This window comes from Aotus nancymaae, unplaced genomic scaffold (genome assembly GCF_030222135.1).
Source record: "Aotus nancymaae isolate 86718 unplaced genomic scaffold, 86718_ANA_hifiasm-v0.15.2.pri h1tg000040l, whole genome shotgun sequence".
NCBI classification, from domain to species: domain Eukaryota; kingdom Metazoa; phylum Chordata; class Mammalia; order Primates; family Aotidae; genus Aotus; species Aotus nancymaae.
The window spans coordinates 129,782,923-129,810,895 of NW_026988454.1; the positions used below are offsets into that span (position 1 = coordinate 129,782,923).

Below are 27,973 nucleotides of genomic sequence, written 5' to 3' on the forward strand. Positions count from 1 at the left end.
GGTCTCGCGCGCCCCCTCCCGGCGGCCCCCGCGCGCCCCCTCCCGGCGGCCCCGCCCAGAATGAAGGCCTCGGCTGGGGAAGCGAAAGCGAAAGCTGCCCGAGCCCAGACGCCCGCGCAGGCTGAGCGCAGCTACTGGAGCAGAGCGGGTAGCGAAGTTGGGAGAGACGGAGCGGACCTCCGCGCTAAAGCAGAAGCCCCGGAGCTTCAGTCTCCCTGCCGCGGCTGGTGAGTTGGTGCAGAGGGGAACCTGGAGCGCCAACAGGGACGCAGCCCAAGCCACGAGCCACTTGGCCCCCCAGCTTCCGCGTCCCTCTGCACCCGGCGATAGGAGGGAGTGGAGCCCGGACTGCTTAGCTTACCGCGGCAGGCGGGGGTGGGGGTGGGGGCCCGGGGATTTTTTTTTCTTTTTTTAAAGCACGAAGCTCCTGATGGTCATGCTTCCAGCTCCCCAGACAGGCCGAAAGCTTGTCTGTCGTAGGAGGGGTGTACGGATGAGCACCGGTTGCCCAGGGGAGCTCTCAGGGTCGAATAGGATAACACGGGAACCCGATGGACGGATTGGGCGGAGACGGGCGGGTAGGAGGGCGGGGCAAGGATTGGGATTCAACTACCGTAATTTCTCATCTCTTCCCCTTTGTCAGGGCCATGGCGCTCCCCGACCTGAGACCCTGGACCTCTCTGCTGCTGCTGGACGCGGCTTTACTGTGGCTGCTGCAGGGTCCTTTGGGGACTTTGCTTCCTCAAGGGCTGCCAGGACTGTGGCTGGAGGGGACCTTGCGGCTGGGAGGGCTGTGGGGGCTGCTAAAGCTAACAGGGCTACTGGGATTTGTGGGGACCCTGCTGCCCCCACTCTGCCTGGCCACTCCCCTGACTGTCTCCCTGAGAGCTCTGGTCGCGGGGGCCTCAAGTGCTCCCCCAGCCAGAGTCGCTTCAGCCACTTGGAGCTGGCTGCTGGTGGGGTATGGGGCCGCGGGGCTCAGCTGGTCACTGTGGACTGTGCTGACCCCTCCTGGAGCTCAGGAGAATGAGGCCCAGGCCAGCAACAAAGCCTTGATGTGGAGGCTGCTGAAGCTCTCCAGGCCGGACCTGCCTTTCATCATTGCCGCCGTCTTCTTCCTTGTCCTTGCTGTCTTGGGTGAGTCAAGAGAGGACGTGGTGAGTTGGAGGCGGGAAAAGGGCCTGGGTACCAGCACATTCATGTGCTATTTTTCATGCCTCTTTCAGGTGAGACATTAATCCCTCACTATACTGGTCGTGTGATTGACATCCTTGGAGGTGATTTTGACCCCCATGCCTTTGCCAGTGCCATCTTTTTCATGTGCCTCTTCTCCTTTGGCAGGTAGGTGATGGGCAGCCGGGTCCATTTGCTAGCTCCAAAAAATTGCATGGGTCTTCACTTCCCTAACTCCATTTCTAGGCCCTTTCAGGCACGAAGCACAAAAATACTTAAACTAAATATGGTGAATGTAGTCACTATTCTCTTTCATCTATCCATTCATTTCTTCATTCCTATTCATCCAATATCTTCAAAGTTTATCTGATCTTATTATAGATCACAAGTTATGAGTGAAGGTAGTACAAAAGGAATTTAAGTCTCAGATGGAATGTCTCTCAGCTGTTTCTCAACATTCCTAGGCCCATGAAATTCCTTTTCTTTCTGTCTCCTACCTCCTATCCCCGAGTCTGTCTCCAGAGTATCTCTCCAGGGTCACTCTCTCCTCAGGACGGGCATGCTTCTCCCTGTCACTCTTCTTGCCAAATTCATCTTGCCAATCCCTGAAGATCTTACTCTGAGGCTTATCACCTTTCTTTCCAGAATCATTACTCTTTTTCCTTCACTTACTTTCCCTTCTCTTTCTAGACATACTCAAACGAACAGTTTGATAGGTCTGGGACTGGGATGAGGTGAGTGAGGCACCTGGGGTGCAGAGTTTAAGCAGATGCGCCCTCACCTTACCCTAATCCCCGCCTGCCTGAATGTCTCTATTTTTATGGTCATACTTAATTTAGAATACCTTCAAAAACCACTTCTCCATTGTGCCTTCATTCCATCCTGGCTGCTTTCTGCTGAAACTACAGTTATCATTGCATGACAATGTTTAGGTCAATGAGGGGCCACATATAAGATGGTGGACCCACAGGATTATAACCCATATTTTTACTGTACCTTTTCTATGTTTTGATACACAAATACCTACCTCTGTGTTACAGTCGCCTACAGTGTTAGGTGCAGTCATATGTTGTACAGATTTGTAGCCTAGGAGCAAGAGGCTTAACTGTATGGCCTAGGTGTGCTGTAGGCTCTGACATCAAGGTTTGTGTAAGTACACTCTATGATGTTCGCACAACGGCGAAACCATCTGATGGCACATTTCTCAGAACGCATCCCACATCAAAGGCCAAGCCCTCATTATATCATGACTATTCCAAGAGCCTCTTCAATATGGTAACTAAATTTGTATTAGAAACCTATACTTTGTAAAATACCCGCTTTTATATTTTTTCCTCTAAATTTTATTGTAGACGTGTAGTTGGTCTAAGAGGAATTCTCCATCTTGAAGGATGAAAGATGGGAACCACATGACTCTGGGGCTCCAGAGAATGGTGGGGATGGAGTTTATTACTGCAGTTCCAATGAGGAAGTGTCTGTGATGACGGAGAAGGGCTTTGGGTATGGGGCAGGAAGGAGACCAGTGCAGAGGAGACGCACAGAGGGACAAGCCTGAGGGAGGCCGGGACAGAAGTAAGCACTGGGATATTTGTTTTCACAATATCTTTTCACTCTGATTTTAGTCTTCTATTGTGTCTAGTACAGAGTGCACTCCATAAATACTTGTGACTTTGTACATATTATGATTTTGTTCCCACATCTAGCTCACCATGTCTTCCCTTTCTTCTTCCTCTGTATATGCCTTACCTCCTCTCTCTCTGTGTGTCTGTCTTTCATTTCTTTCCCTTTTGCCTCTCCTGGCAAGCTTTCCCCCGACTTTGTGCTTCACTGCACTCCTGGCTTGCTCCTCTGTCTGTTTCACCCGCTGGCTTGCTGCTTCTCTGCACCTCCTTCTCCCCTCATTCTCCTACCCTGCAGCTCACTGTTTGCAGGCTGCAGAGGAGGCTGCTTCACCTACACCATGTCTAGAATCAACTTGCGGATCCGGGAGCAGCTTTTCTCCTCCCTGCTGCGCCAGGACCTTGGTTTCTTTCAGGAGACTAAGACAGGTGGGGCCTGGAGTCCAGGTCTGGAATTCCCATGGTCATCCCTTGCCCCTTAGTGACCCTCCACCCACAGCCTCTCCTTCTTCCTTCACCCATGTGCCAGGGCCTGGGGATGCTTTTCTCTCTTTTGGGACAGGGTGGAGAAGCAGCCTCCACTGTCCCTCTCTGAAAGTGAAGGAGGGTGTTCAGAGGAGGGGGCTGTGTCAGAGGGGATGGTCAGGAGGGAGTTTCTGGGAGCCCTGCAGTACACATGGTTTCCTTTCTTTACCTGCTATGTTCTTCTTAGGGGAACTGAACTCACGGCTGAGCTCGGATACCACCCTGATGAGTAACTGGCTTCCTTTAAATGCCAATGTGCTCTTGCGAAGCTTGGTGAAAGTGGTGGGGCTGTATGGCTTCATGCTCAGCATATCGCCTCGACTCACCTTTCTTTCTCTGCTGGACATGCCCTTCACAATAGCAGCTGAAAAGGTGTACAACGCCCGCCATCAGGTGAGTGCGCATGTAAGGGAACTCCAAGGGGAGAATAAAACTGACAGGTGAGGAGGCTTCCACATTTGTGGCTAGAGGATCTTCTAGAGAGATGGTTTCCTCACAGCCTTTAGTGGGGGAAGGTATATTGTATGTATATACCACATTTTGCTTATCCAGCCATCTAATGATGGATATTTGAGTTCAGAAGGTTCATGATTCTCCAGAACTGCAAGCAAAAATATAAAAGTGTGTGAGAGAGTGTGTGGGGGAGGGAATAGGGAGGGGAGATGATAGGGGATAACTCTTCATCAGCTTCTCAAAGGAGTCTATACATCCCTCACTCCCCCTGCAAAGATTAAAAACGATTTCTTAGAGGGTTTTAGGTAGGGAGTTTTTCCCTTTAAAATCAGCAGAAGTCTGGATGCAGCATAGGGAAAAGAGGTGTCGTTGGGAAGTCCTGAGTCTGAATGTCAGCTCCACCTTCTCTTTTTCTCTTATATTGTGGTAAAACATACATAACATAAAATTTACCATTTTAACCATTTGAAGTGTACAGTGCAGTTACATTTAAGAAACCCACATTGTTATTGGGCAACCATCGTCACCATCCATTTCCAGAACTTTTTCATCTTCCTGAAATGAAACTCTGTACCCACTAAATAGTAACTCCCTATGACCTCCAATCCCTGGCCACTGACCACCACCATTCTACCTTCTGTCTCCATGAATTTGATGACTCCAGGTACTGTACATAAGTGGAACCATGCAGTATTTGTCTTTTTGTGACTTATTTTAGTTAGCATAATGTCTTCAGGGCTCATCCATATTGTAGCATGTGTTAGAATTTCCTCCCTTTTGAGGGAGCATAAGTAATTCTGTTGTGTGCATAGATCACATTTTGCTTATCCATTCATCTGTCAATGGACATTAGCATTGTTTCCACCTTTTGGCTGTTGTGAATTATGCAGCTGTGGACATGAGTGTACAAATACCTGTTTGAGACCCTGCTTTTGGTTCTTTTGGGTGTATACTTAGAAGTGGAATTGCTGGATCACATGGCAATTCTATTTTAAGATTTTTGAGGAACCATGTATTAGTCCATTTTTATGCTGCTGATAAAGCCCTACCCAAGATTGGGCAGTTTACAAAAGAAAAGGGTTTATTGGACTTACAGTTCCGTGTGGCTGGGAAGACCTCATAATCACGGCAGAAGGTGAAAGATGTGTCTCACATGGTAGCAGGCAAGAGAAAAGGGAGCTTGTGCACGAGAACTCCTCTTTTTAAAACCATCAGATGTCGTGAGACTTACTCGCTATGACAAGAACAGCAAGGGAAAGACTTGCTGCCATGATTCAATTACCTTTCACGGGGTCCCTCCCAAAACACATGGGAATTCAAGGTGGGATTTGGGTAGGGACACAGCCAGACCATATCAAATCACCATAGCAGCAGCACCATTTTAAATTCCCACTAGCAGTGCATAAGGTTTCCAGTTTCTCCACATCCTCACCAACACTTAATACTTTCTGTTGTCTTTTTTTTTTTAATAGCCATCCTAATGGTGGTGATTAGGTGATTAGGATTATCTCATTGTGGTTTTGATTTGCATTTCCCTAATGATTGGCAACTGCTGAGCATTTTTTTGTATGCTTTTTGGCCATTTTTGCATCTTTTTTGAAAGAATGTAAGTTCTTTGCCCATTTTTTAATTTTTTTTGAGTTGTGGGAGTTTGGTGTATATTTTGCATATTAATTCTTTGTCAGATTTATGATTTGCAAATATTTGCTTGCATTTCATGGTTGCTTTTTCATTTTGTTGACAGAGTTCTTTGATGCACAAACGTTTTAAATTTCCGTGAAGTCTGATTTATCTGTTTTGTTTCCTGTGCTTTTGGTGTCATATCCAAGAAATCATTGCCAAAGCTAGTGGCATGAGGCTTTTCTCCTACATTTTCTTAGGAGTTTTATAGTGTTTGCTCTTATGTTTAGGCCTCTGATTCATTTGGAATTACATCTCCACCTATCTTAACTATCTGTGGCATCTTGGGAAAACTACCCTTCCTTCCAGATTCAGACATTGGGGATGGTGGGGATGGGAGAATTACCTCAAATGAAGGTTAAAAAAATTGCATGTATCTCCTATACTACCTGAGAGCTCAATAATATTTTGTTCCCTCCTTCCTTTTGTTCACTCTTATTTTGTTCACTCTTATTCCTTCTGGAAAGAAGAGTAAGGAAGAGGGAAAGAAGCAGTTTACAGTTTGGTAGTTTTAGGTAGACTAGGGAGCATCCCATGGGCTGGAATAAGATGTGGGGGCCTGCTGTCCTCTGCCACAACAGCCCCGGTGTCTGCTGACCCTCTTTTCCAGGCAGTGCTTCGGGAGATCCAGGATGCAGTGGCCAGGGCAGGGCAGATGGTGCGGGAGGCTGTTGGAGGGCTGCAGACCGTTCGCAGTTTTGGGGCCGAGGAACATGAGGTCTGTCGCTATAAAGAGGCCCTTGAACAATGCCGGCAGCTGTGCTGGCGGAGAGACCAGGAACACGCCTTGTATGGGCTCTTAAGGAGGGTGAGTGGCTGTGGGAGGGGCCCAGGAGAAGGGGAGGGAAAAGGAAGGGGAAACTACAGCTGGTTCTGGGGTCCTTTGCAGCTCAGTCTCATAGAGGCAGACATGGGGAAAGAGTGGGAAGATTCTCAGCCTCATCTCTTTCTTCTCCTCTCCCAGATGCTGCACTTGGGGGTGCAGGTGCTGATGCTGAGCTGTGGGCTGCAGCAGATGCTGGCTGGGGAGCTCACCCAGGGCAGCCTGCTTTCCTTTATGATCTACCAGGAGAACGTGCGGAGCTATGTGCACGTGAGTGAGACACCCAAGTATGCTCTCCTTTTCTCTCTCTCTTTTTCTCTCGGGCCTTCTGGGCCTTGGGCTTCATTTGATCCTTTTAACAATACAATACAAAACAAAAAAAACCCTAGTAATTTTGTTATGGAGTATTTTAAATATATGCCAAAAATGAGACGAAATAATATTACAAATTCACATGTATACATCCTGTACTTTAACAATGATCAGCTCATGCCCAATCTTGTTTGATCTGTATCGCCAGCCACTTCCCAACTTGGATTTGCTATTATTCCGAAGCAAATCCAAGATATTATATAGTTTCATCTGTAAATATTTCAGTATGTTTCTTAAAAATACAAACATCTTTAAAAGTATATAACAACAAAGTCATCATCACACCAAAAAATTAACAATAATTCTTAAAATTTATCAAATACAGTCAGTTGTCAAATTTCCACTTGTGTTATCTATGTAATATATGTGTGTGAGTGTGTTTATTATATTTTGCATGAATCAGGATCCAAAAAAGGTCCACATATTGTGATTGGTCGATACATCTTTTAAATCTCTATCCATCTATCTATCTATCAATGCATCTTTTAAATCTATCTATCTTTCTAAGTTTTTCCTTGCAAAGTTTATTTGTTGAAGAAATGGGTTGTTTGTCCTGTGGAGTTTCTTATGGGCTGGATTTTGTTGACCGAATCTCTGTGGTATTATATGCTCTTCTGCCTCTGTATTTCCTGTCTATTGATAGATAAACCTCGAAGCTTGTGAGATTGAGGGTGCTTTTTTTCTCTTTTCTCAGCAACAGTACTTTTTTAGGTGGTGATGCATTCTTCTGCCAAGAGGCACACAATGTTTGGTTCTCTTTTTGTGGCAACATCAGCCACTGATGAGCAGTACCCAGATCCATGATGAGATAATTAGGGCTGCAAAAGGGAGAGACTCTATCATTCTTCATGTATTAGCTGAAGTACATCTATGAAGGGAGACTTCCCCTCATCTACCATTTCATTACCCAGTGGTACAGTTTGATTAGGAAAGGGAGAGTGAGCATTTAGTGTTCTTCCTACGTTTACCAGTTCTCAAAAACAGTTACTTCACCCAGGGCTTTATTTTAACAATTTCCTAGTCAGTTGATAAACATCTTTTTTGTGTAGAGAACTGCGCTCGGCACTCTGATGGCTACGAAGGTGAATTGGGCATGGTGCCTGCATTTAAGGAGTTCCCCATCTAGTCAAGCAAGGCAGAACTGGGCACAAGTAATAGGAAGCAGTAACTGAAAAGGTCTGGGGCTAGAGGCAATGCTGTGTGGTAGGAGAATGGACTGTATGTCCTTTACATTGCAAATTGGAACACTGGGGTATTGGTGCCACTTTTAAATTCCATCCAAATTGTACATTTAAAGGTGGAGAATCTCTGTTGAATATGGAGGAGGAGCAGTGTGGTTGTGGGTGGAGTGTGAGAAGTTGGGAGGGTAGTCTCTGGTGGGAGTGTGTTTGATTAACTGGCCTTCCCATTCCTGTTTTCCAGACCCTGGTATACATTTATGGGAATATGCTCAGCAACGTGGGTGCTGCGGAGAAGGTTTTCTCCTACCTGGACCGACAGCCAAATCTGCCCTCACCTGGCACACTGGCCCCCACCACTCTGCAGGGGGTGGTGAAGTTCCAAGACGTCTCCTTTGCATATCCCAATCGCCCTGACAGGCCTGTGCTCAAGGTGCCTGAAAGAGGTCACGGGGAGGAAACCTGGACCCTTGCTCTCTGCTGCTGATGTATGATTGGGCATCACAGCCTGTAGATCATTTGCCTCTGAGAAGCTGATCTTGCCTCTGCTAGGAAGAGAAACAGAGGGATTTTGAGGGAGAAGGGGCAGGCCCTTAACTCTTTTCTGGTTTTCTAGGGGCTGACGTTCACCCTACGTCCTGGCGAGGTGACAGCGCTGGTGGGACCCAATGGGTCTGGGAAGAGCACAGTGGCTGCCCTACTGCAGAATCTGTACCAGCCCACAGGGGGACAGGTGCTGCTGGATGGAAAGCCCATCTCGCAATATGAACACTGCTACCTGCACAGCCAGGTGGGTGAGGAGGGAGAAGACGGGGACAGGAGAGGGGAGCAGGTACAGAGAGGATGGGAGATCCATGGGAAGAAGCACCAGGTGTTCACGCTGAGGGAGGCAGGTGGGGAGGACAAGAGGGCCCCAGCCTTGGGGGTTTACACATAGTCCCCTGCCCCGTCCCCTCTGCACAGGTGGTTTCAGTTGGGCAGGAGCCTGTGCTGTTCTCGGGTTCCGTGAAGAGCAACATTACTTACGGGCTGCAGAGCTGCGAAGATGATAAGGTGATGGCGGCTGTCCGGGCTGCCCACGCAGATGACTTCATACAGGAAATGAAGCATGGAATATACACAGGTATCTTCTGCAAGTTGTAGAACTGCTCCATCAGTAAAAAGAGAAAATTAGACTAACTGTTAGTAGTGAGGGTCTTGTGCCTGTGACTTGATATTTGCCGTTTCCCTGCCCTTTCCGCCAGTCCCCACACCCTGAATTCTTCAGCCTCCATCATCAAGAGTCTTTGTTTGCAGAGAGCAATGCAGCGGTAGTGCTCCCTCCACGTGGGCAGCCCCGTCAGGTCCCCACCCCATGGCCCTCCCCACACTCCCGAGGTCCTAGCGGAAGTACCTGGTGTGCACTTGTCCCTCCTTGTGATATGTTGTCTCCATCACTTATATCTGAGGAAGGGAATTTCTCTCATTTTCTCAGATGTAGGGGAGAAGGGGAACCAGCTGGCTGTGGGACAGAAACAACGTCTGGCCATTGCCCGGGCCCTTGTGCGAGACCCACGGGTCCTCATCCTGGATGAGGCCACCAGTGCCCTGGATGTGCAGTGCGAGCAGGCGGTGAGCACCGTGAGCGGGGCAGGGGAGAGTGGGGCCTGGGAGGGGGCTGGGAGGATCAGCCTGTGCAGAATTGGGCAGAGGGAGGACAAAGGACCCACTAGTGGAAAGAGTCTGTGCCTTCCTGGGGTTGGGGAATGGAACCTGGTGGTGTGAAGGCAGCCCCGATTCCTCCTGGGCTTCCATTCCTTCAGCTGTGGCAGTACAGCTGGGAGAGAAGGGCAGTCCAGGCCTGTATCTACTGCCCTTTCCTACCTTCTTTTATTCCACACCTCTTTGCCCTAAGTCATAAGAGATGGTGCCCAGGTGCATATGGTGTCCATTTCATTCCTGTCTTTCTGAGGTACTGTGATCACCCCTACAGCTGCAGGACTGGAATTCCTGTGGGGACCGCACGGTGCTGGTGATCGCTCACAGGCTGCAGACAGTTCAGAGCGCCCACCAGATCCTGGTGCTCCAGGAGGGCGAGCTGCAGGAGCTTGCCCAGCTCCAGGAGGGGCAGGACCTCTATTCCCGCCTGGTACAGCAGTGGCTGATGGACTGAGGCTCCAGGGATACTGGGCCCTTCTCAGGGGCGTCTCCAGGACCCAGAGCTGTTCCTGCTTTGAGTTTCCCTAGAGCTGTGTGGCCAGATAGTTGTTCCTGAGCTGCAGGCACGATGGAGATTCGGACCCTATGTGTTTTTGATGGGGTGGAGGGGTGGAGGGGTGGGGTGGGGAAGAGGGGTGGAGAGGTGGGGTGGGATGGGGGACTGTCTGTGTCCAGGAAACTTAATTTCCTGGTGACTAGAGAGCTATGCCTAATGATGAATAGTATTTTGTGGGACAATAAATATATTTTAAAATATTTTTCTTTTTACATGAACTATATACATTCATACAGAAAATTTAGACAATATAAAAAAGTACCCATTGTTTCACTTGCTGGAGATAACCATAGTTAACTATTTTGCTGTCTGTCCCATTTATCTGTTTGTTTTTGAGATAGAAATTAACCAAAAATGACATAAATATTCATGAGATTGCCATTCTGTATGCTTCCCTGTTCTCACCAGTGTCTGCTATTTTGGGGAAGCTAGGGTATGGAGGGACAGAGAACAGTTCTCTGGTTAACGGTATTAATAATGACATTGGTAACAGCTACCATTTATAGAGGATTTTTTTTTAAGATGGAATCTTGCTCTGTCACCCAGGCTGGAGTGCAGTGGCATGATCTTGGCTCACTGCAACCTCTGCCTCCCAGGTTCAAGCAATTCTCCTGCCTCAGCTTCCCAAGTATCTGGGATTACAGGTGCATGCCATTATGCCTGGCTAATTTTTTGTATTTTTAGTAGAGATGGGGTTTTGCCATGTTGACCAGGCTGGTCTCAAACTCCTGACCTTGTGATCTGCCCACTTTGGCCTCCCAAAGTGCTGGGATTACAGGTATGAGCCACCACATCTGGCCATTTATTGAGTTTTAATGTGAGTAGGAACTATTCTAAATGTTTTTCATGTGTTACCATTTTTAATCATTATCCCCAACCCTATGAGGTTGGTTGTTATCCCCATTTGACAGATGAGGAAACTGAAGCTCAAAGAAACTAAATGACTTTCCCAAGGTGGTCGTAGTGGTGGAGTTGGAGTTTGAATAGAGGCCTGACCCTAGAATCCACACCCTGACCCAATAAATTATATTGCATCTTGTGTCCATAAACCCTAATCCATAATCAGATCAAGAAAAGCTCTGCTGCTTTTAGCTCCAAATAATTCTGAATCTATTCCCTTCTCTCCAGGCCCATTGTTAGAGCCTTCACTCATGGTCTTGAGATGATCCCATCTCCAGAGGTTTCTCTATTATTAGCTCCCCTCTCCCAGCCATTCTTCACAAAGTCATTTTTCTAAATTCTGTGTCACATAGGATGACGGCATTTCTGAAAATTCCTTCAGGTGCTCTTAAGCCCTACTGCTGAGATCCTTTTCAGAGCACACAAAGTGTTCCAGCCCATCTGTCTCACCCTTTCCTGTTGCATTCAGCTCCACAACAAACTTCCTGCCCTCCCCAATACCTTTGTGCCTTTGCATGTGGTGTTTTCTTGCCCATTTTCTGCTTGACTCGCCCCTGATTTTCAAGTTCAAGACTTAACTCAGGGTTCAGGTCATCCAGGAAGCCTTCCTTATGTCCTCAGTCTGGGGAAAGTGCCGTTTCCATGTGCTCCTATCACTGTGGTTACCTTTCACAGCCCTTTTCAAACTCCATCTTCCCTTTCCCTGCTTTTTTGACCTTCAACTAGACCATGAACACCTGGGGGGAAAGCCATATATCTTAATAAGCTTTGTATCTGCTACCTGGCTGAGGGCTTGATTTATAGTAGGGAATAAATACAAAGTCTATTAACAAATGAATAAATCTCTCCTCCACCATTCTCATTCTTAATCTTTCCTGCACATCCCCACCACTGAAAATGCAGCATTGTACACATCACTGGTTGCTGGGAGGGACTTACCTTGGAAGATTTCTATTCTAGGAAAGAGAAACCTTCATATTCCTGGAAAAGGCAGGTACTTTCCAGTGCTGGCAATGGATTCGCCAGAACTGCTGTTTGGAATTTTTATTGCCTGGCAGCTGTTGGGAGCAGGGTGGGGTGAGGGTGGGGTGACAGTGGGCAGTTTCTTGTGCAGATTCGCCTCTTTCATCCTGGGCTGACTTGCAGCTCCACACCTATCCATCTCTCAAATTTCACAGAGGGTAAAATAGGCATTTGGAGAGAAAGAACTCTGGCCCAACCCCTTTCCCTCCCCACAAATGTCTTTTATTCATAAAACAGGAATAATAATTCTTGTATCTCCCAACTTTATAGAAGTTGAAGCTCTCATGGAAGAAGATGATCTGAGAAATTCTTTGATTTTCTCAGTACAATTACACCCATGCATCATCATACTTTAAGCCTGGAAGGCATCTTAAAGATAATGTAACAGTCAAATCTAATTTTACGAAGAAACTGACAAGAAAGCACACAGCTAATCATGATAAAGCTGGGTGGAAAACTTATTTTGATGGGCAGCACAGAAGTTGCAGTAGACCTCAAGATATGCTGAGAGTTTTTTACCTCAGGGAAAACTCCCAGGTAGGCTTTATGTCAGGGACACAGAAAAATGTTCCCTGACAGTCAGAATATTCAGCCTAGACAGACAAATTCCTTTAAGTGGGGTTTGTCTGGGAACCACAGATATCAGTAATCCTGGTTTGCTCCAGAGTTCTTTTCGTTCACTCCTGCCCCCATCACCATTTGATCGTTCTCCTTACCCTATAATTTCCCCTTCCTGTCACTTCTCTGCAGTATCTTTCCCATCCAGGCATGCCTTATTCTTTCTAAGGGAAAGTGTGAATGGAGAGGGGAAAGCTTTGGAAACTCAAAGATTTCCTTGGACTCCAAAACAACTCCCTACCCTGTCTGCCTGGGCCTATGTGGAAACAGCATTGAGTTTCAAGTACTTTATGCCTCCACCTAGTGGGATAATCACTTGGAATTCACATGGCAATTGTGAAACAAGAGGAGGAAATGTGGAATTGTCAGAATTTGGCGGGGAAAGGACTGGGGAGTAACTGATCTTCGTTGTGTTTTAGAGCTAAGCTAAGGGAGCACCTGCTTGAGTCTGCTGCCATCTAGTGGTCCCAGGAGATACTAGATGTCCCAGGAGTTCGATGGACTCTATGGACTCCGGAATTATAATACTGCTCTACTACTATGGACTCTTAGGAATTATACTACTACTCCACTACTAATAAGCGTTGACTGGTGCTTGTGCTAAGTATCTGACATATATCTTCTTACCTTATTTTCAAGACAATTCTATGTGGCAGGTATTACTATCTCAATTCTAAGAATGAGAAAATGGAGTTTTAGAAACATTTACTAACTTGCCTGGGTCACATAGCTAAGGATGGTGGACTTTGCCCAGCTTTGCAAAACCGCTCCTCAAAAGAGTTGTCTATACTTCCTGATTCCACTTATTTTCCTACTATCCTCTTTTTAAAAGATATTATTTATTTATTTATTTGAATAGGCAATATTTTAATGTGTTTTAAAATTCAAAAGACACAAAGAATTATACAGAGGAAAGTCTCACTCTCATCCTTCCCCAAGGTTTGCTAATCTCTCTTGCACAGGCAATCCATGCTTCCAGCTTTGTGTTTATTCCTCTAGAGAAGTTTACTGTGTATTAAACAAATAAGTATATCTATATTCTTGCTCAATATTTTCGCAAATAGCAGCTCCCTAAGTTCACTGTTCTGAACTTTACTTTTTAAATTAAAAATATATGGCTATGTAGTATTCCATTATATGGAAGTTCCATATTTCATTTAGCCTGTTTCCTTCTACTGATGGCTAGTTAGGTTATTGGAAGTCTTTTACTGTTGCTAGTTAGTCTTGTATAGACATTGTAATGCACATATGCAAAAATATGAGTATGATAATATCTTAAAGAGGAATTGCTGAGTCCAATATATACATTATGAATATTGATAGATATTGCAAAATTGCCTTCATAGAGGCTATATTAATTTACAGTTCCAGCAGCAATATATGAGTTTATCCCTTTCTCTCTCTATATATCTATACTTTTTTTTAACCAATAGAGAGAGTTAATTTTTTAAATTTTGCCAATCTTCTGGGTGAAATAGCATTGTATTGTAGTTGTCATTTGCTTTTTTTTTTTTTTTTTTTGAGACGGAGTTTCGCTCTTGTTACCCAGGCTGGAGTGCAATGGCGCCATCTCGGCTCACCGCAACGTCCGCCTCCTGGGTTCAGGCAATTCTCCTGCCTCGGCCTCCTGAGTAGCTGGGATTACAGGCACACACCACCACGCCCAGCTAATTTTTTGTATTTTTAGTAGAGACGGGGTTTCACCATGTTGACCAGGATGGTCTCGATCTCTTGACCTCGTGATCCACCCGCCTCGGCCTCCCAAAGTGCTGGGATTACAGGCGTGAGCCACCGTGCCCGGCCCTGTCATTTGCTTTTTAATATTATCATGTATGTAACAGAGATACTAAGCCCAGAATGATAAAGGAGCAAAGATGAGAAAAATAAACACACATACACACAACAAAAATAAAAAGTTCATCTAAAATATTGGAAAATCAGAATGAGGAATGACATATGACGGTAACGGTAAGAAAACTAATAAAATAACATATGACGGTAACGATAGCTAATAAAAATGACGGTTAAATTTTTTAAAAAGGCAGAGAAACCACAAATAACACGAGAATGAGGCAGACTAAGTTAAAGCACTCTAAAGTCTTTGCCTTGTTTGAAAGGAGGATAGAGATACCGATTACCTTCAGATACTTCCACATTTGGTAAACATGTTAAAAATGTAAGACTGACTTTTGACTAATATATTTAGAATTTAAAACTCCTAAACCAGTAGGGAGAAATTAAATAACATTTTAAATCAAAATTTAATCAATTTAAAATAAGTGATGCAAGGAGAATAAAAAGGAAGCAAAGTAAGACATAGCAAATAGAAAGCACAATATACCGTAACAGAAACGAATCCAAATAGCACAGTAATCACAAGTGTACGTAGCTTAAATTTGGGAGTTAAAAGAAAGTTCTCAGATTAGATTAACAAAATATCATGAAATCCAGTTACATGCCCTTCACAAGATCACATAAAAACCTAAAAACATGAAAATGTTAAATCAAAACCTGATCTAAGATACACAAAACATAAACTAACAGAAGAGAGAAGACAACTTACGTAGTGACGGAAATAACTAAGCATATAGTCTAAGACCCAAGGCATTAGTAAAAACAAAGACAGCCATTACATAACAAGAGCGAAGTCACCAGAACGTTATAATAAAACTGAATCCGTCTGCACCTAGCAATAAACTACAAAAATGTAAGAAATATTAGAGAATTATAAGAAGAAATTAACTGACAAATTGAAACATATTTTTCAATAATTACAGAATAAGTGGAAATATGAAAAGGATATAAAATAAGCTTGTTGATGTTCTTGTCTGTAACATATAGGAGTCAAAATATATTCTTTAAAACTAACAAATTAAGTACTCATATTTAAAACATATTTAAGAGTATAAAAGTGAGGACACACACACACACACACAAAGAGTAAGGGAGAGGATATGAGCTAGTTTTATGATTATTCATTATAGAAAACTAATAGGAACTACCTAAAGAAAGAGGGAACTAAGTGTATTATAAACAAATAAAATTATCAAGGCAGCCCCGAGATGTATACCTTAATATCTGAAAAACTAAATTTTGAAAAATGCACAAAAAAGATATAGTGAAAATTTTTTAAAAATAAATATTCATATAAATATAACAGAAGATAATATCTCCAAATTACATTGAATCTATTTGCCATGTGAATAATTGTAAATGGGCTTCTTAACTGAAGTATATAAATAACAGTATTTTTAGATTAGATTATTTGCAATATGCAAAAGACACGTAACATAAAGCTACTTAGAAAGATGTATTCATTATTTTCAACAAATAAGATGATGGGCAAAGGCATAACAAGAGAGTGCAAACAAAAAGGAAACAGAGGGCCGGGCGCGGTGGCTCACGCCTGTAATCCCAGCACTTTGGGAGGCCGAGGCGGGTGGATCGCGAGGTCAAGAGATCGAGACCATTCTGGTCAACATGGTGAAACCCCGTCTCTACTAAAAATACAAAAAACTAGCTGGGCATGGTGGTGCATGCCTGTAATCCCAGCTACTCAGGAGGCTGAGGCAGGAGAACTGCCTGAACCCAGGAGGCGGAGGTTGCGGTGAGCCGAGATTGCATTGCACTCCAGCCTGGGTAACAGGAGCGAAACTCTGTCTCAAAAAAAAAAAAAAAAAAAGGAAGCAGAGGTCACTTTCTTCTTACCAAACAAGATGAAATTCAGACGCCACGTCAAAAACAAACAAAAAAACATTGAGTGTGACAAGAAGGGCACTTTTTAATGTGAAGTATAAGATTCATATGAATATATGAGATATATATTTAAGTTCTAAATGCCAAATAAGTAACTGTCATAAGGCAGAAATAAAGGTAGATACAAGGACTAGACCAGTTAAGTGGACAAAAAAATAAGTATGAACACAGAAAATATTACTATCAATTAAAAAATAGATATGCTACATCTATGTTGAACTTTTAAAATTGAAAATTGAGAACACATCCTTTCAACAAAACGTTCATGAAAATAGACTATATATTATGGAACAAAATGCCTCAGTAAGTTAGGAAAAAAAGCAGAAATGCCATAGAAATTATTCTCTGATCATAATGGAACAAACTAGATGGTAAGAAAAATCAAGGCTGGGCGCGGTGGCTCACCCCTGTAATTCTAGCACTTTGGGAGGCCGAAGTGGTTGGACCGCTTGAGCTCAAGAGTTTGAAACCAATGTGGGCAACAGCGAAAAACCATCTCTACAAAAAATACAAAAATTAGCTGGATGTGGTGGCTCGTGCCTGTGGTTCCAATTACTTGACGGGGTGGGGGAAGATCGCTTGGGCCCAGGAGTTCGAGGCTGGAGTGAGCTATGATTGTGCCATTGCAGTCCAGCCTGGGCAACAGAGTGAGACTCTGTCTCTAAAACAAACAAACAAATAAATAAAAATTAAATGTCTCAATGGCATACAAGAGAATTTTTTAATGAAGCAAGTGTAATATTGATGTTAAATTATGACAATGTTCAAAAATTAAAATTGTAGATGAATTTACTTATTACATTGATGCAAAAATCCTAAATATAAAACATTGCAAACAGATTCTAGCACAGATTTAAAAACACCCATCAGGATCAAGGCTTTTTTTTTTTTTTTTTTTTTTCTAGAAATCCTTTTGGAAGTTCAGGATATTTTGAATTTCAATGGATATTTTCTGTGAATAATGAGTTCAAATGAACACACACTTATTTTTTCATGATGAGGTGACAGACAAAACCATCATAGAGAAATTGAGGCAAACAGGACATATAAAGCAATACTTTGGGTGAGTCCACGCATCCCAAAGTCATATTAAAGAAGTGGCTGCAGATTGGAGCCCAAAGCTGTTGGTTCCTCAGTTTCCAAATGAATTCTCACTAAGTGGGATCATGGGTTTGCTTTGGACACCTCAAATTCTAACTATTTCTTTTGTTTGTCACACCCTTTCCTTCTTCCCCGGCCCCTTCCCCTCATGTTACACCTCTTGCTAGTTTGAGACATCAATCACCACTCAGAAAGAATTAAACCAGTATTTTGAGGTGGTGAAATTCTTAGCCTAGTACAATTCCTTCAATTAAACTATAACTCAACAATACGGTTCTCTAAAAATGTTTTAATTTTCCATCTAGCAACTCAGAATATTTTTCATTACTCCTCCAGGGCAGTGTGGATGATGTTAAAGTGTTAGGAGGAAGTAGAAGGAAGAAAATGAATTTAGACGAACATTTTACTTCCATGTTAAAGTCACCAAAATAGCAATTGAAGGGATATTTCTGTCAGGCAATAGGGAGGATAATAATTTCATACCACCCAAAAAAACAACCACACATACACACTTAAATTCTCTCACTCCTCAGAAAACAGGGAAGGAAAGAAAAGAGAGAAGCAAAATATGAGCTTGAATAAAAAATCACAGAGAAACTTATAGCTATTTAGGGAGAGCAGCTGGCTGAAGTCAGACAGGAAGAGAAAGATCAAAACACCCTGCCCTATTTTTCAGGCTCATTCAAGTAGAAGACAAAAACAAAAATGTGGGAGAAAGGAAGCAAACCACATCTTTTCCCTGCTGTCTCCCCAGAACTGAACAGTGTCTCTGGGATAAGCCCTTTTACTGAAGACACTGACACTAAGCAAAGAAGATGACTCAAAAACGCTTCTAACTGTGTGAATCTGATGCTTCAGTTTATTTAAGATGTACCAGAGACCATTGACCAAGGAGATCCATTGCTTGGTAACTGAAGCTTATTGCTTTCTCTTCTTAGTTCCCATCGGCAGGCTCTATGCCATTCCTTGCTTGTGATGTGAGACCTCTGATTTTCTTTTGTTGGATAGAATATGATTTCCTGACAGATCTGTCCTGATACCAAATAGCTATGACAAAATTCTTGGTTTTTTTTTTTTTGCCTTTTTGTGCACCTTATCATTACAGGTATGCTAAAGGTGTAGGAATAAAGTTTCCCTGGATTCCCAAGAAATACAGTGTGATGGAAACAGTATAGCCTAGGGACTTACTTGTGAACCTTTGGTTCATTCCATCTTTACTTCATCTGTAAAAGGGAGATCATGATAGCATCTACTGCAAAGGGTTTTGTGATGATTCTCTCTCTTTCTCTCTCTCACACGTGCGCACACACACACACACACACGTTTATATAGTGCTTAGAAAATGAACTCATAATAAGCAATTGACAAATGTTAGCTGTTATTATTATGTAGGCAAGTCAGATTTTAGAGTTTGTGAGCCTTAGACACATTTACACAGAAGAAAAACTTAACTTTCTGGTCCAGCACCATATCCTCTACTTCCTCCCCACCTTTTGCCATCTGTCAACCCCCTCTCTCCTCTAAATCCAAACACAGGCCCCCATTTGATCCATGTTGTCTAGGCCCTTCCTCTCCTCTCCACGTGGCCCCTCCTTAGTCTCTGAAGGAAGCTGGAGAAGCCCAGCCGTGGTGCTTCTGCAAAGAAGGGGACACACGCCTCTTCCACCCACTCACGCTGTTACTGCGTCTGATCATCTCTGTGCCATGTCCTTGTTCACTTAGCCTAAGTTGGGTGTTTGTCTCTATTTCCAAATGTGACAAAACACTTGGGAAAGACTGAGGTAGGTGTCGGCAGGAAGAAGAGAGGAAGTTAGACCCAGCGGCTTGCGCGCCCTCTGCTGCCTCCTTTTCCTCAGCTTCACACAAGCCCTCACGTGCGAGCGGGAGCTCCACAGCCATCCACCTGGAGGAGGAGTACTCACGATCGGGTCAAATGCCTTGTATGTGGGGTCTGCCAGTAAGCCTGTGGCCAGCCTTCCGCTTCATGAATTGTCACATTTACATGAGAGATGTGGAGGGGGATGGGGCAGCATCCTAGCTCCTGTCCTGTCAAGGTTAAGTCAAGTCAGGCCGGGCTGTGGTAACCAACAACCTCCATTGCCTTCATTAAAGAACAGTTGTTTCTCATTCATACAGAGTGGATTGTAGGTGTGAGTGATTCCCTGGGGCAGCTGCTCTTCATGGTGACTCAGTTGGTTAAACTGCTTTTATATTGGGATTGTGCCATCTCAACACAAGGCTGTCTTGGTTGACTTGGTAAGGGAGGAGGAGAAGAGTCATGCACAGGGAATTAAATTCTTTGACCAGGAACCTTTTGTTCACTTTCCATTGGTGAGAACAAGTCACACAACTCCAGGAAAGTAGGAAGTCTAGTTTCTCGTTTTCCATGGGCCTAGGAATTAGAGGATGAGCACTTGTGATGTCTTCCACGTCTTGCTCTCTTTTTCTTTGCCTGTTATAATCTTCCATGGAGAAGAAATTATTTTTCTGATTGGTCTGATCAAGGCCTCTAACCAAGGGCATGTTTACTAAGGGTCACAGAACAGTAAAAGGTTACACAATTGCATTTCACCTCTCTTTTCTGAATCCTGCTTAACTAAAACTTTAAAAACTCACAGACCACTTCTTGCTCTTCTTAGTTATCAAATATATTTTCTTCCAACTCCTTTTTGACAGATCTTGCTTTGTTCTCAGCTGAGTCCATTGAAACCATCTAAATGGAACGCCCTCATTCTCCTTTCTCCCCCACTAATCATCCTGTCTTTGTTCTTTTATCTGAAGTGTTCCTTTCTTCCCCCAAGACTTATGCTCTCTAAATTAGTCAATTTTTGTTACTGTTACAAGATATGTGAGACAGGGTAATTTATGAAGAACAGAAATTTATTTTTCAGTTCTGGAACTAGGAGTTCAAGGTCAACGCTCTGGAAGATTTGATGCCTTGGCCATTGACTTGAAAAATAAGTCAGTGCAGTGAACTCTGGTTACCATGATATCCTGGGTTCATTCTTAATATACACAGTATAGGCAAATTGGGGCCACATTTCATGCTGAAAGATGATGTGAAATGATGAGTAAACATCACCTTTTAAATAAGAAGATAGACGACGAACTGCAATTTGAACTTTTGGTTTCATTTGCTTTAAAATAGTGTTTTACGGCCGGGCGCGGTGGCTCACGCCTGTAATCCCAGCACTTTGGGAGGCCGAGGCGGGTGGATCACGAGGTCAAGAGATCGAGACCATCCTGGTCAACATGGTGGAACCCTGTCTCTACTAAAAATACAAAAAAATTAGCTGGGCACGGTGGCACGTGCCTGTAATCCCAGCTGCTCGGGAGGCTGAGGCAGGAGAATTGCCTGAACCCAGGAGGCGGAGGTTGCAGTGAGCCGAGATCGCGCCATTGCACTCCAGCCTGGATAACGAGCGAAACTCCGTCTCAAAAAAATAAAAATAAAAAAAAATTAGTATTTTACTGCCCATGTTTTACTGAAAGAATACATAACTAAACACTTGTGTCAAATCATTCCAGCATAACAGTCCTCACAAGAAGGAAGGCAGAAGGGCAAAAGTGCCAAGCTATTCTCTCCAGCCCTTCTCTTTTTATTGATTGATTGATTGATTAAGACAGGGCCTTGCTCTGTGACCCATGCTGGAGTGAAGTGGTGTGTTCATGGCTCACTGCAACTTTGAACTTCTGGGCTCAAGCAATCCTCCCACCACAGCCTCCGAAGTAGCTAAGACCATAGGTGCATGCCACCGTGGTCTTTTTTCTTTAATTTTTTTTTTTAAATTTAGACACGAGGTCTCATTGTGTTTTCCAGGGTGGTCTCTAACTCCTGGCCTCAAGATACCTTCCTCCTCAGCCTCCCAAAGTGCTGGGATTATGGGCATGAGCCATGATCCCTGCTCTCTCCAGCCCTTTTAATAAAGTCTAATCCCATTCAGGAGGCTTCTGCATTCATGACTTAATCACCTGCTAAAGGGCCCACCTTTTGGTACTATCACATTGGTGATTAAGTTGGAACACATGAATTTTGAGTGACTTTCAGACCACAGCATTTTGGAGAAATTTTCCCCTTTCTTCTTTTTTTTATCTTCAGCTTCTCTTTTCTACAGATGCCTTCCACTTCACTTGGAAGCTTGTTAAGATCTCTCCTATCTTAAAAGTTTATTTTCCCAGAACACCAGAACTCATTCCTTCTAACCGTAACTCTGTACTCATTACAAACCTCCCCGCATTTCTACCCCTGACTCCCCAGCCTCTGGTAACCACTACTGTACTCTTTACTTCGATGAGGTCAACTTTTTTAGATTCCACATATGAATGAAATCATGCAGTATTTGTCCTTCTGTTCTTGGCTTATGTCATGTAACATATGGCCCTCCAGCTTCACCCATGCTGTTGCAAATGACAGGATTTCATGCTTTTTTATGGCTGAATAGTATTCCATAGTGTATATATACACAATGTTTCTCATTCATACTGAGTGTGTTGTAGGTGTAAGTGATTCCCTGGGGCAGCTGCTAATACATACTAATCACCCTGATTTGATCACTACACAACGTATACATGTGTTGAAACATCACGCTGTACCCCATAAATACGTACAGTTATTACATGTCAATTTAAAAAACCCAAGAAAAGTATTTTTTCTTAGTGTTGTTTTTTCTCAAGCGTTCCCATTTTTTCCTTTGTTTTCACTTTCAAAATTCTTGAAAGACTGTTTTCATCTGCTGCCTTTGTTTTCTTCTTTCCAATTCACTCTTTTGAAATATGGCTTCCACCTTTAACACTCTGCTGTTCTCTTGAAGGTTACTGGTGCCCTACTAATCATAAAACACAGTAATGCTTCTCTTATACTGTAGCCCAGTGGACCTTTTTGCAGAATTCTATTCTTTGAGAATCTTTGTTTTTTTTTCTTTTCTTTTTTGTGGTCCTTTTGGCTTACAGGAAATTATACTCTCCAATGTTCTCTATGTCTTCTATTTCTTCTCTGAGAATCCCTTTACTAAATCCTTTTGAGGCATATGCTTCAGAATGCTTAATTTACGTACTCTTAATTCCTTCTTAATTTATACACTCTCTGTTGGCAATGTCAACACCCCATAGAAAGGGAGACCTATTGGTCAGAACAGGCCAGGGAATAGAAGAATACATGATAAACAATCCGCCTAGTTCTTCTAGGGCCCCATACTATGTGGAACATATATTTTTACTTCTTCTCCCAGCCTATTTTTAATATACCTAAATTACTGTGATTCTGCAGGCAAACAACGCTTGAGTGCTGACACAACTTTGTGAAAGTATCCTACCCAGTACCTGATGATGTAAAACTCTTCTAGCTTGATTGGTTGTCAATCTGAGGAGTTTCCAATCCTGGGGAAGCCAGAATAACAGCTGCTTATACTCTTAATGAGTATTTTTTGACTGAGTTTTATGAACCCATCCTGAAGAGGCTGATGATTTTACTATCTCATTTTTTCCCTTTCTCTAGAATGGATTCTAGGTGGCTCCCCTGGGTGGTGGCTCTGCTAGTGAATCTGACCAGACTGGATTCCTCCATGACTCAAGGCACAGACTCTCCAGGTAAGAACAGAGCAATTATTTTTTCCAATGTGTATGCAAGAATTGCCATGGGGGAGCGATGCCTTTCCTTATAAGTCCAGGCCACAGACCAGACTGGAAGTGGCTTTTGGCTTCAAAGAGCTGTGTTCTTCCCTTTGGCAGAAAGGTACTCCTTCCCTCTTTACATAGGATGACCTTCATATGCCAGAGCCACCTGTTCAAGGGGTAGGGACACAGGAAGAGGGAAACATTGTGTCTTGTTTAGGGTTCTTATTGTATGTATCAATCGCCTATACAGCCACGAAGCAATGTGAGACCATGAAAGCACATATTAATGAGCAGAAACAGGATGTAATGTGCTAAGAACAGAATCCCCTTTGCATGTTAGTTTCATTAAACACAAAAGAGGAACAAACCTGGCTGGGGGAGCTCATCATTATTAGAGAATAGAAACCGCCCTGAGTTTATAATGTCCGTTCAACAACACAACTGAACAAAAATCAGCACAGCTTTTTAAATGATGATGAAAGATTCAGATATTCCCCCCCGGTTTAGACTACTAGAGGAAATAGAGAAGAATATACACGCTGAGAAACTGCAGGCTGGAATTTCATCTGAAATTAGCTACCGAGTGAGGGATAAGTGTGGTTGACCCAGGAAGGTCATTCTTATGGCTCAGTTCAGAGTCGGAGAAGGGGTCTGAACTTAGAAATGAAAGTAAATTTAAAAATAAATCTTGGGTTGCCAAGATTAATAGCAATTATCCTTCATGTCTCAACTTAGACGCAATTTCTTTAGGAAGTCCTTCCTGACTTCCTGTATCATTAACCCCATATGAATTTCCTTTGTATTGTAGTTGTTCTCAGGTACATAGAATTGGGTTAATTTTGCCCAGTGAGTTCACAGCACATTGTAATCATTGGCAGTAGCACAAGACTCTCTCCTCTCTTCCCTCGCCTCCATTCTCATTCTCTCCCTGCCCTGCAGAATCCATTCTAAAGGTGTCTGGGATGTCTCTAAGTGTGAGAGTAGCCTTTAAAAATATGTAGCATTGTTTTTCTTTACGTATTTTAAAAATTTAATAAATGTCATTGTGCATTGAACCACATTCTGTTTCTTTTCTCACTTGACACTGTGCTTTTTAAGCATACTGAGGTTGAAGGCCTCCTCTTAGATCCATGTGCTCTGATGTAATTTACCAGGCATGGGTTTTGCCCAAGGAGGGGGCTGGTTCATGGTCCCTGTTTTGGTTTTCCAGAAGATTTTGTGATTCAGGCAAAGGCTGACTGTTACTTCACCAACGGGACAGAAAAGGTGCAGTTTGTGGTCAGATTCATCTTTAACTTGGAGGAGTATGCACATTTCGACAGCGATGTGGGGATGTTTGTGGCATTGACGAAGCTGGGGCAGCCGGATGCTGAGCAGTGGAACAGCCGGCTGGATCTCTTGGAGAGGAGCAGGGAGGCAGTGGATACGGTCTGTAGACACAATTATAGGCTGGGTGCACCCTTCACTGTGGGGAGAAAAGGTGAGGTGAAAGGTGGGGTCTGGCGGGGTTGCTCAGGAATGTCCCCCATGTGAATCTGGCCATGGCTTTTCTTCCTTATAATAAGCAATTTTCTGCTTTAGGATGAATGGTTGTCTGTGTAGACATTCTGTCCCCAGCTGTGACGCATTATCCTCACAAGTCTGCCACTGTGGTCTTGCTCTTAGACCCCCAAGGCCGTCGGGGACTTCTAGCCCCCTAAGTGGACTAGAAAAGCGGTGATCATGGGAGTACCTCAGAAAGTCTAAATCCTCCTGGAAAGCATTGACATACCCTGTTACTGATCTTGGGGGCTGAGACTTGCCTATACTTTGTGTTCACTTAGGTGATCTGGGAAAGAGAGGTAGTGATTGCCCCTAAACAATCTCGTGTCCTAGTTTGGTGGTTTTCCTCCACTGTGTCTCACTTTTCTCCCTTCCTAGTGCAACCAGAGGTGATGGTGTACCCAGAGAGGACCCCACTCCTGCACCAGCATAATCTGCTGCTCTGCTCTGTGACGGGCTTCTATCCAGGGGACGTCAAGATCAGGTGGTTCCTGAATGGGCAGGAGGCGAGAGCTGGTGTCCTGTCCACTGGCCTTATTGGGAATGGAGACTGGACCTTTCAGACTGTGGTGATGCTGGAAATGACTCCTGAACTTGGAGATGTCTACACCTGCCTTGTCGATCACTCCAGCCTGCTGAGCCCTGTTTCTGTGGAGTGGAGTGAGAATTAGTTTCTAGTGCTCTCTGGGCCTGACTCAGGACTAAACTGACTCAATACAGAACCTGTGTCACTTCTGCATTTATCTGGGTCACAACATGAATTCTTCTTTCCCTTGATTTGGGACAGTCACAGAAACCAGAGTTCTTGGGTTAGGGTGGGAGAAAACATGGCAGATATGTATCCTCATATCTTCTAAGAAATAAGGAGGTCTACTCACCTCATTATATGCTTCCAACCCTATGAACTGGTATCCTCTAATTCTTTGGTCTTAGTAATTAGGAGGCATTCCTATGGGTTGTAAGAATCAGTAACAGATGGGTAGTAACTCCATGGGTGCCAATTTTAGTTTCAATTAACCATTTCTAAATTTATTTATTTTTCTCTAGCTAGCATTGGATTTAGTATCTGGTATAGATTCTGGGATTTCAAGAAGGTGGATTAAATATTAGGAGATCTTTGCTAATTTTAAGACCTGTTTCCCATAGGAGCTCAGTCTGAATATTCTTGGAGAAAGATGCTGAGTGGCATTGCAGGCTTCCTACTTGGGCTAATCTTCCTTCTGGTGGGGATCGTCATCCAGCTCAGGGCTCAGAAAGGTAACGAGCCTGTGAGGAGTGCCCTGCCACCTGCCCAAGGGCTTCCCCGCTCCCACCTTCCGTAACATCAAAGATCTGAGGTAAGGAGAGCTGATTGTACCTCTCAGGGATCACTGGGATACTTTTTTCTGAAGCTAGAAACAGGGAATAAGCAGAGAGAGTGCTGACGTTGCCAGCCATTTGACTTCCCTCCCAGGATAATCATATTTGGTCCTAATTGGGGCAATCCATTCTTTTCTCAATTTCTTTTCTTTTTTTTTTTTTTTTTTTGAGATGGAGTTTCGCTCTTGTTACCCAGGCTGGAGTGCAATGGCGTGATCTCAGTTCACCACAACCTCCTTCTCCTGGGTTCAGGCAATTCTCCTGCCTCAGCCTCCTGAGTAGCTGGGATTACAGGCACGCGCCACCATGCCCAGCTAATTTTTTGTATTTTTAGTAGAGACGGGGTTTCACCATGTTGACCAGGATGGTCTCGATCTCTTGACCTCGTGATCCACCCGCCTCGGCCTCCCAAAGTGCTGGGATTACATATTTTCTCAATTTCTTTCCAGGACATGTGGGGACGCAGATGTCTGGTGATGAGATAATGTCTCTTTTTCCTTGTCTTTGAGTGGCAGATCATTCTCCTAGTTCTTTGACCAGAGGGATATGCCATGGCGGTAGGGAGGAGTTGGGTTGCTACTGTCTGGGTGACATTGTCCTCTGAGTCTCTGGAATGGCTGTGAGGGAGTGGTGAGGCTGCCTCCTGAGACCTTCATCACTGTTTCTTTTAGGTCTCAAGAGCTCTTCTGCTCCCTCAGCCATGCTAAAGTCCTCACGGAAGCTTCTTTCCCTGGAGCCTAAAGTAGTGATGGGCCCTGGGTGAGGTGAAGGACATTCATGAGGCCAGTGTTCTGGGAATAACTCTCCTCCTTGATCCTTGGAGGAGTCCAACGCGATTCGGGAACTCTGTGCTCTGAGATCATGCATCTCCCACCCATCTGCCCTTCTCCCTCCTACATGTATACATCATTAACCCCCATTGCCAAGGACTCTGTCCAGAAACTTCCCTAAGATCTTACTTCCTCCAGCCCCAAATCATTTACTTTCTATGGTCCAGCCCTGCCCCTGTAAGTCATGATCTCCAAAGCTTTCTGTCTTCCAACTGCAGTCTCCACAGTCTTCAGAAGACAGATGCTCAGGTAGTCACTGTTTCCTTTTCACTGTTTTTAAAAACCTCTTTGTTGTAAAATAAAATGGAGATACAGAGAACCACACAAAATGTATAATTTAGTGAATTATTTAAGGAAAACTCCCTGTAATCCAGTCAAGAAACAGGACTTTGCCAGCTCCAGCAGAAGTCTCTGCGTACCTCAGGCCAATCAAAACCTCTCCCTCCCCTCAAAAGTGATCACATCCTGACTTTCTGGACACATCCTGACTCTCTTTCTTGCCTTTCTGTGTAGTCTATGCCCCAGGTACGTGTTCCTGGATGCTACAGCTTAGTCGCCTTTTACGTCTCTTAGACTTCACTGGTTTCTCTCTCATCTGCCTCTGTGTCCTCTTACGATTAATCTGCTGAAAAGCTCGAGCCATTTGACCTGTAGCATTTCCCACACGCTGGATTTTGCTGGCTGCATACACATGGTACAGTGTAACACATCCTCTGCCCTCTGCCCTCTGTATCTCCTGCAAATTGTCATCTGAACGCAGAGGCTGGATCAGACTCTGGTTTGATGTTTTCCTGTGGAAAGTCTATACGTGGTACTGTGGTCTTTCACCATGATATGAAATTTCCAGCTGTTTCTCTTTTTGTGATGTTCGCAATCATTGATACTAATTGCTTAGGTCGTTAATTTGTTGGGCATTGTTAAATGGTGATATTCTGTCATTTTTCTTCATTTATATGCTTTATTAATGCTATAAAGAGACACTTCCTTTCCTTTACTAGTGAAGAGACACTTCCCTTCACTCACTAGTGGGTTACCCAGTGTTACAGTGGAAGGGCAGAATCAATGTTTGACTCTCCTTTTATTTACCAATTTTCAAGCTAATAAGTTGTTTTCCTAATAGTAATAAAATCTACAGATGCCAATCAGGTTTTCCT

General features: G+C 43.9%; 1 protein-coding gene across 1 annotated transcript; it reads left to right on the top strand.

Annotated features, from left to right (window-relative positions):
- Positions 1 to 103: 103 nt before the first annotated feature.
- On the top strand, positions 104 to 27,961 carry TAP2 (transporter 2, ATP binding cassette subfamily B member). The gene is given in 17 exon segments (XM_064361203.1): positions 104 to 227; positions 644 to 1,137; positions 1,227 to 1,341; positions 3,091 to 3,221; positions 3,505 to 3,710; positions 6,061 to 6,258; positions 6,415 to 6,543; positions 8,068 to 8,256; positions 8,440 to 8,613; positions 8,787 to 8,946; positions 9,298 to 9,434; positions 22,970 to 23,061; positions 24,411 to 24,568; positions 25,009 to 25,290; positions 25,777 to 25,967; positions 26,439 to 26,468; positions 26,659 to 27,961. Coding segments are annotated over 14 exon segments (2,637 nt in total). The 5' UTR covers positions 104 to 227; positions 644 to 647; the 3' UTR covers positions 25,953 to 25,967; positions 26,439 to 26,468; positions 26,659 to 27,961.
- The last annotated feature ends 12 nt before the right edge of the window (positions 27,962 to 27,973 follow it).